Below are 9,607 nucleotides of genomic sequence, written 5' to 3'. Positions count from 1 at the left end.
CCCCCCCCCCCCTCACCCGTCTGCGAGCTTCTGAGAACTTTCGACGCCTTCCTTTGCTCTTGGATTCATCGTGGGTTTGATGGGAATGGATTTACCTCTATATCAATAAATGTTACAAGACCTTTAGTAAATATTGGTGTACAAAATGGATAAGTGTGACAGGGGTGGGATTAATACGGTGTTTGAGCCGTACTCGGGAAAAGCCGACCTGGACCACAACACTGATAATGATTAAATGAATTTGCCAGCTCCTTGATTTCTTATATCCGTTGTAGGCATGCGTACCCATCTATAGCAGATGGTGTGTACTTGCAAAAGCTCTTACTGGCTTTTTACACTGAGTCATACATAGATCTGTATTTGATACGAATTTGGCAATTATATAATGATCGTGGGACCTAAACTCCAAAATGTAATTTCTCTACGTGGGTGGGCACGTGCATATTTAGTATCACTACCTAAATATCTAATGTCACATGGATATCTTTTATCTAGTACTATCTGGTGGTGGTGCGAGTCAACTCTGGATCAGCAGAGGTTGCCAGCATATAGAAATACGCTTTACCAGCGGATAAAACGGATAAAGCTCAGCTGACGTGGTGTCCATGGCAATGCGGAGCACAACACCCTGTACGTGTGTGCGACGGCGTGCAAGCTGCGACATAGGCTGGTGGTGTGGTGAAAATGCGACCGATGTCAGCTTGTCAGCAAAGCGTATTTACACTCTAACATGCACCTTCTGTCCGTTCATCACCATATGATGCAAGATCGCTTCTGGGAAAATATCTGAGAGCATCAACGGCGCGGAGTTTTGGCGAGTCAGTCTTAAAAATGTTCTTCCTAAAAACAGGACGGCTTGGAACCGGGCTCTGAATTTCGTTGTCAGGGTCTGTGTTTGTGTGAAGAGAGTCACCGAAACCAGGCCCTGAAATTTGCAGGAAGAACAACTAGTAAATGTTAGTCAGCTGTGGTGCAGCCATAACGATTATCAACCAAGTATTACGTAAGCTGCTTGGTTGCTTAAAACAATCACATAAACATATCACCAGCAAACCATCCAAACGTCACAGGGCATTATCACAACTTAGCAATCACAATTGTTTCACATGCACAGACTGCCTCTAGGCCAAAAGTAACATCACGCTGATACTGCTTTATCGCGTACACATGTACGCGAATCTAAAACAAAATGAACCATGAGCTCAGGCGCACTGATATCTACAAGCAATGAGTGAATGGTTTCTTTTAGCAAGTGACCACTGGCCATGTTCTACACCAAGCAGTAACGCTTTATTGTTGTAGCAGAATCAGGGCATGCCCATTGTGTCGATTTCTGTAGTATGCTGCCTTACTTTTTACGGCAAAAAGATTCGGGCTGTGCCGGATCGTGTTTTTGGGCTAGGGGTAGTTTAGGTCTCAAAACTTTCGGAGCACTCCATATTCACTTTGGGCTCGTCCACGGATGAAACACCTACGTGAGACACGGTCTGTTAACAAAAAAAAGTTATGAGAACCTAGGGCATTTACAGAAGAACAAGGGGAAGTGGAGACCCGGATTCAGGGTTTTGTGTTGCTGAAAGAACAGCGTCTTCATTTGTCAAAAGATCCACTGGGATCAGTATCCAGGGTCTCGAAAAAACGGTGGGAACTGGGATCCTTGGTCGTGTTTTACAAAAGAGACAGTGAAAATCAGAAGCCAGAATAAGAAGAAACAGGGGTGTGGAACCTAGTTTTCTGGAGAGAAAAAAATGACAGCCACAATCCTGGGATTTCGTATGGTTAAAAGACTCAGACTGGAAGCTAAAGCCAGCAGTCTTGTTCTACCGAAAGAACCAACGAGAGCTGAAAACCGACAATAGAATCCAGGTGAATGTCTGAATTAATCACAAAGCAAGTAGAATTATGTACGCAGACAAAACCGACACAAAACCATCATGTGGGTGCCGGTAGTGTAGTGGTTAACGCGTCCGTGTTAACCACTGCAAGTCTGGGAAACCAGAGGTACGGGGCTCGATTCTCCGCGGTGCCCGCCCTTCCCGCCAGGGTGAGAGGCAGGCGACGTCATACAGCCTCAGCAGCTGGGTGCGTCGTAAAGCCCAAATGATGTGACGTGACAACCTCTGTGACGACATGACAAAACCATCACGTGCCAGCCACGGTCATTTACTTGGTGAGAAGAGTGGTGGCGCGCGGTGGTGGAAGGCTGCAAGTGGTAAATAACACGACTAGGAACGCATTTTGTACAATCCAGATTACTTTGCACGTGTGCGGTGTGTGAAAAAATCGGTTCAGTGCTTTCCACCCATCTTTCAACGTACCACACTGTCTATCCTTGGAATTATAGTTCGACATTTAGTACGTAAAGAAAAGGACATGGACAAAATATGTGCTGCAATTCGCAGCATATTTTGATAACGTAAAAGCTCTCCATTTTGCGATCATACCCTCTTAGTGCGGGTACGAAACATGACTCAGCGCCGATTTTCCGAATGACTGAACACAACTTTGCTGTCACCACCCCTTTTAGGGTTCGGTATTCGGTCGGGTGCATACCTTGTGTAATCCGCGTTTGGCGGTGCACGGCATCATTGTGTAAATCCGTGTACGGCACAACGCTTAGAATAGACAATTACGAGAACTGGACATCGACAAAGGTTAGAGGAATTTGCCGCCTTGATGTGAAGTGAACACGTTGAACAATTTTATTTCACAATCTTGGAGCGTGCACTTTGTTAACACCACGCTAGCCTAGAATGTTCCGTTCGGCATGCACTTTGGGGTGGGCTACACATACGCTGGACTCCAGAATAAAGTGGCAAGTGTAATATAACGTGTAAGTGTGATAAGTGTCGAGTGTTAGGTGTATAAAGCAACTGGAAAGCATGACACCTTCTTCGTACAGTAACTCCCATCCACACACGATGTGAGCTCCACATCCCCCTTTCTTTAGTCTCCTTTTACGACAGAACGCGTTGTCATGTCCTGCGCCACAGGTATATCGGGATAATAAAGTTCTTGAAAATAGTCAGTAAGAACTTGCATATCCACTTCCAGCATGAGAAAGAGCACGTAGAGCGTACACAGAAGTTACTGATCATGCACATATTTTCATGACAAAATGCCATCAAACTCTTTCTGAAGGCAAGTCCGAAGAACATTTAGCAAGCCTCACTAAGGGACATGAGCGACTTCATAACCCCATCGCTTAGCGTGCCATGCAGTATTGCATACTAAGTCAGTGTGGCAAGTCTATCCTTGTCCATTCATTTCAACATTCCACTCGATCAAAAACATACTAAAGCATTGACTGGCAAGATGCTGCCGATTTCATCGCGCTTCGCTGTTTACGTGACGCATGCAGCGGAACGCAAAGTGAACGGTGATGGTGTGAACCTCATGCAGTTTGTGGTGATTGTGGCTTTATACGACGCACTCCGCTACTGAGGCTACATGGCGTCGCCTGCTACTCACCCTGGCGCAGACGCGCTAACCACTGCACTACCAGCACCCGAACCTCATGCAGTCGTAGGCGGCCGACCCTCGGGGTCCAGCCGCGCGCCGGTCGGGACAAGCCATCAGCTCCAACCCTGCTTCGTCCGTTGTGCACAACGGTCTCACGTACCGCGCCCGCACCAGTCTGATGTTGCAATCATGAGATTCTTAACCGGCAAGGTAGCTATCGTACGCCTAAATCTAAATCGATACGTTCTTGACATGAATGGCACATTTCGGTCCCAAAACAGCTACCCTTGTTCGCAGCCGTTTTCAACGAAGGGGTACGGTACAAAACATTTCAAAACAGTTTCTAAAACTTTTCAGCGTCTTTTTTTAACCACAACACTTTACAGCAGGCGATTTTCGGTTTAAAAATGTTCCGCAAGGTAGCCAACAACACGCTCGTAAAAGCATAACTTGATCAAATTGCGGATGGCGGGCTGTAACAAGATCATGCTTTTATTGACAGGTATAATGCCACACGTTTTCCTCTTGAGACTTTTCAGAGCTTTCTAAAAACATTCGGTAGCATCTCTGACGCAGACGCATTAAAATTGTTTCATATCCTTGCAGCGTCTCCGTTCATGGGCATGCCGTACTTGCAGAGCTTACTTACAGCACTTACAGAGCTTGTTTACTGTACTTACAGAGCCTGCGCACAATACTTCAGAGGTTACAAGTCTTGCATACCGTAACATAATCCAAGACGAATGATTTTTTAATGAAATGATCGTCAGAGCCCGTCCCGCCCACTTAGCATAGATGTAAACAATAATGGCACACCCAGTATCCAACGTCCTCGACCGATTCACATTGCTGATTTCCAGAAAAAGTACTTTTCTAAATTTGGGTGAGCTAAAGGCATTGGTTAAAGAAATGTCTAGACAGGGTCTAACTTAACCTAATTCATTTTATTTTTTGCTACTCGTATACACGTGGTAAACCTTTTGCTGCTTCAGAAATTGCAAGAAAGCAACATTTCCTAACCAGAGCGTTAAGTACATACCAAACATTCATCTGAACATTTGAAAAACCTTTCTTAAGAACTTTTCATTGCATTTGTTTATCGTAAAAACGACTGATATGGGGGACAAAGCCAGCAAACGTCGCCTTTGCCCGTCCTAAAATAAGTGGCACGGATTGTTCTGCTAGCCTTGCATATCCAATTTCAAAGTCGGATGCTCAACTTGTTCAGTATAATTTTGTTCAGTATAATTTTGCCAGCCACGTTTGATCACACTGAACCACATGCCCTGTTTCTATACAACTACGCATATTTTATATAATTCACGTGTAGCAACCTGTCAGCACGTAACGCAAATCTGGTTCAAGGCGGAATATGTCATCATTGACATAAAAAAACGTAGCCATGCCACCTCTCAGAGCAGGGAAGGGTACGTGGCCTTATCTTGTAGTCAAGTGCGACTTTCCGTCGGTCGCCCTGGTCTCAGCCCTCTCCGGTGCAGGGGTCAGTGCGACACCCGCTGAAGGTCCGAGATGAACGCCGTGCCGTTTGGCGGGTCGTGCTGATATTTTCAGCACCATCTGGTGCATGCTTTCCGCAACTTTCTTAATGAAAATATCGGTCAGGTCATGTCAGGTAACGGAGCTATGAGGTCGTGAATGGAGCATCCTCCGCCCACTTTGAGCGAAACCGCCGATTACTGCAACTTGGCATGGCATCATCCACCAGACTGCACATTTTGAGAGATTTAGACAAGAACGTATCTGGACTGATATTTGCACATTGTCTCTTGACCTTTCTAGGGTCACACAAGGTAACTTAATTAGGTGAATCTTTGTTGACGCTTTTGATACCTAATAGGGTTTTCAAGGCCCCGAATTTGAATCGGTCGCCCACTTATCGACCAGGCTTTGTCAATTTGCATTTCCGTTGTGGTGAGCAATGAAGTTGAAACTGCGGTGCAGCAGATACCTACGCCTTAAATGTAGCAAAGCCTACGCCACACACATGGAGATAGTGATGAGGTTTGACACGCAGTATAGCTAAAAGCTTAGATAGATCGTGTGCTTTACCGTGCGTTGGCTACTGAAGCCGTTTCGCTGAACGCACGGATCATGCTCGGCAGTGCACGTGCCGGCTCATGGAACTAGACAAAGCAGGGCGCGCACTAGACGCGCAGAGACGGGAGGCCGCGGGTAATGTCAAGTCATCAAGTTCACTTCACCATTAATATGTGCGCACAAAATGGCTGTGACCTATAGTTCCACCAAAACTCAGCCCAGCCTTCCAACATGGGATCAGCTTTTAGCCTGACCTTACCGATGGTACATGCTTCAAATGTAGCTTGTGGTTTCTCATTACATTTGTAAGAAACTGCGGAACACGGTGATATTGATTAGAAGTACATATCTGTTTCAGATTAGCAAGCATTTCTGGGAATATTGCAGGCGTTACAAATCATTTCCAAAATTTTCCGACACGTGCCGCCGTTAGCGACGACGCTCGTGTGCACTAAAAGAAAACAGAAAAAGACCCTGTGTTTCACAAAGACGATCATAATTCAGCGGACAGCCGATGATGTGGTGGGAAATGCAGTCACACAACTGGTAACAAACACGCCCAAACAGCTGACACGCCATCGTCGCCGGATGCCGTCTTGAAAGCAGCGGTATCTACCTAGGAGAGTATTCTCACCGCACATACAGAGGACAATTTGCCGTCCATGATCAGTGGTGGTTCTGAGCGTCCAAAATGGGTGCTATTGTATTATTTGGCACAAAACATTCTGCTTTTTACACTTGTTGTTTTGAATCATTTAGAATGCGACGAATGTAAGCCATTGGCAGCCTATCGCAGCCACTGGGCCTGCCTATCGTGTTTGCCAGTTAAGAGGCAAGAGGAAGCTTATACTTTGTAACGCTTACCTTCTTCGATATGCTCTTTTACGATTTCGCTACATATGGAAAAAATATACAGCTTTCCTTTTTTATCTTCCGATTTCGCTGCATATGTTTTGCGAAGCATATCTGTATAAGTTTGAGATTCTTATGCACATCAGTTGCTATGAAACGGGCTCGTGGTTTAGGTGGCAATAGCCAAAGCACACTTTTTGAGCTGCGGGGTAAGCGTACCTTGAGGTTAGACGGCGGCAGCAGCGGTCGTAGCCTGGCTCAGAGGGATTTTCCGTACCACTCCTGTGTCTCGAAGTCCTATGTGAAATCGATTACACGCACCTTCCGCTGTCTGCTGGAGCTTCAGTGCGCACCTCCACGCGCGGCGGCCCCGCTGGCCGGCAGATGTGGCCGCCGGGCTCGCGGCGCCCGGCGGCGGGGGTGCCGCTAGAACACGAAACTACGCGACTTGCGGAGGCCAGCCCCGCTGCCGACCTCAGCATACACTGCGACCCGCTCAGGGGCCCGCGCCCTCTGCGGGGCCAGGCACTGCGCCCGGCACGAGCACCGCACGCCGAGCGTCCCCAGCGCCCGCTCTCGCGGCGTCCGCCCGCACGATTCACGGGCGCCGATGAGTACGCAGAGCGTCGCCCAGCCGCCTCACACTCCGCTGTGTCGAGCCCGAGAGACGCGGCGGCTGTACGCCGCGGTCGGCTGGAGCAGCGCGTCGGACACCCCCAGGCGGACCAGCCGGTGCGACCGCCCGGTCACGTATGAGCGGAGCAAGCGCCCACCGCCGGCTGGCTGCGGCCGGCCTTCGGTCTGACGTCAGAAGAGCCCTGTTGTCCGCCAGTCGCCTCCGTTGGTGCTCTGTACGCCGCCCGCTGCACCGATGGCGCACCGCAGGGTGGCCAAATGGTGGTCTGACGTTCGCTGGCGGGGTTACAGGGTAGATGGTCTTGCGCACTCTCACTTGGAAGCAATAATCTGGCATCAACAGGGTGCAAATGCAAATGTGCAAAGCAACGTAGCTATGGGCCTTTTGGAACAAACTTGCCCATTCATATATGCAGCCGTCGTACAACCCTTCAATGCCCACAAACCGCAGTTTTGCGTGTCATAAAGCTGATCCCTTCATATGCATGGTGCCGATTTTTTCAACAAGTATGAGAGTCATTATGCAGCATGGCATATGTGCATCACTCCACTAATCAGTATAATTATCCAGCTAATGTGCGTTGAACCATTGCTTAGCCGCAGAAGGGACAGCAGAAATTCACAAGTTAGAAAAGTAGAACATCCGCCGTACGCAAGAAAGGTAAAAATGCACAAAAAGTGCAACGATGAAAAGCTAGAGAGCACAGTCATGCCAGATCCCACACGGGCTCTGCGCCCCAGCTTCGACGATATTTACAGCGCCCCAGCTTCTTCGATTATTCGTCGACGATAGCGCAACAGGGGAGCAGGGGACTTAACGGCCCTGAAGCGATTGAGTCACCCACCCCGCACAGCACGCTGCGCAGCGGACGACCCGCGGCTTGCTCCGCTCTGCAATCTTTCCCTGCACATGGGCGCGGCCGTCCTCCGGGAACCAGCCCGGTGGAGGGCATCCCCGCTGCTGACGCCCGCACCGTATCTGTTTCAGGAGCGTGCCGCGACCATCGGCTGTGAGGCGGGCTCACGGACGCCCGGGCAGAGGCCCGGCCGCAGCGCCCGCACAAGCTCCACGGAAGGGTTCCCGCGCAGGGTGGGAGTCCCCTGTTAGCAGAGGTCTGTCCTTCACCACGGCTGCAGCACTACCCTAGCAGCTGCCATTCATATTGCCATTGTTGTCATTATCGTGTTGATCACAACATCCTGCTGGGTCCCGGTTTCAGCAGAGCCCAGCCCAAGGGTATCAATTCTTTAAATGGTTGGCGGGCCGAGGGCCCGACAACCTACCCCCCCCCCCCCGCCCCCCATCTCCCCTCCCATTTTTGCTCGGCGGATTTAACCCACTTTATTTTAACAAAAGGCAATTTCTATCTTAAATCTGAAACCATTAGAATTGTTGTTAATTTGAGCAGCGTGGTAGTCATGCAGAGGCGGCTCTAGAAGGGAAGGCCATGGCCCTCCCTGTATCACTCCAGTTCATCCCCATCACTCAAATTAGCTGCCTGCTTTATCGCTGCTTTAAGATACCATGGAAAACATGACTACATTTGAAGAACCAATCCCTACATTTCATGCATTCGGGTCACAAGACTATTTACGCGCTTGAACCTCGCACTCACATTCGTCTCTGTGCCTTCATTGGTGTTGGGCTTTTTTGAAGTACAGCCTGCTGCTATTTAAAATGCGATATAGCGCGCAGCAGCGGCTTGCATGTACATATGAGGAATGTATTTTTCTTGTTCCTGATGCTACCATTGGTTGACTAATTTCCAGCCGCGTGTTGCTCATGCTCGACAAAGACTGGGCAGGATGGGGCATTGCATTAAAAACCCGCCACACATGGCATAAAATTCGCCAACTATTTTGTCTGAGTGTGAAAATAATTCGGGTTCCAGCAGCTGACATTGAAGGCGCAGTTGTATTTCTTGTGTCGTGGACTTCCACAACGGTAAAAGAACCTAGCCAAAACAAAAATAGAACATATTGGCCACAGAATTCCACATGAAGTTCAAACGTTGCCTTAATGTGACACCGAAAAAAATAAGGGATGTCGAACACAATACCATTGCTCCAATTAATGGTTTCATACATTTATTCGAGTTTAGCTATGCTTGATTGCTTTCTAGGTCACTGGTGATACTAATTGACACAGATAGTCAACTGATATTCCACGTGACAATGGGGCAGTTTACAGACATCGCACTTCTCCGAACCAGTTGGATGCAATGAGTAATGCTCGCAAAAAGAAATGTGTCGACGTGTAGACACATCGCTCGTGGTGAAAGCCCGACTTCTGTAGAGCACTGAAGTTATACTGACCACATTCGTGATGCGGCAAAACGCGTGTTGGCAGGCTCGCCTTCCAGAGTAAATGCTCGTATATGGCTCGTCATAGACAGCCACTTGGCGTTTGGCTGATAATGTCAGCTCGGTTACAGGGAAGCTGAAGGTCATGTAGTGGCATGGCACGGTAAAGGCTTTTTTGTAACATTTGAATCACAACCGAGGCAAAATGGATCCTTTGAACGTGTGGTACAGTAATGGAATGGTGGGTTTAGTTAGCAAAATGCTTTTTGCCGTATTGTTTATCATTTTCTGGCTG

At 48.3% G+C, this 9,607-nt stretch overlaps 1 protein-coding gene across 1 annotated transcript in view; it reads left to right on the top strand.

The window, feature by feature from the left end:
* The window catches only part of LOC119102656 (noggin-2), an 11,415-nt gene extending 3,393 nt beyond the window's left edge, over nucleotides 1–8,022 (top strand). Inside the window, exon 5 of the mRNA XM_037226115.1 lies at nucleotides 7,997–8,022. Within this exon, the coding sequence (XP_037082010.1) occupies nucleotides 7,997–8,022 (26 nt within the window). The remainder of the gene's footprint in view (nucleotides 1–7,996) is intronic.
* The last annotated feature ends 1,585 nt before the right edge of the window (nucleotides 8,023–9,607 follow it).

Source organism: Pollicipes pollicipes, unplaced genomic scaffold (genome assembly GCF_011947565.3).
Source record: "Pollicipes pollicipes isolate AB1234 unplaced genomic scaffold, Ppol_2.1 Scaffold_5724;HRSCAF=6776_pilon_pilon_pilon, whole genome shotgun sequence".
NCBI lineage: Eukaryota > Metazoa > Arthropoda > Thecostraca > Pollicipedomorpha > Pollicipedidae > Pollicipes > Pollicipes pollicipes.
Note: the sequence above shows the minus strand (reverse complement) of the source record. Positions and strands in the feature narration are given on the sequence as shown.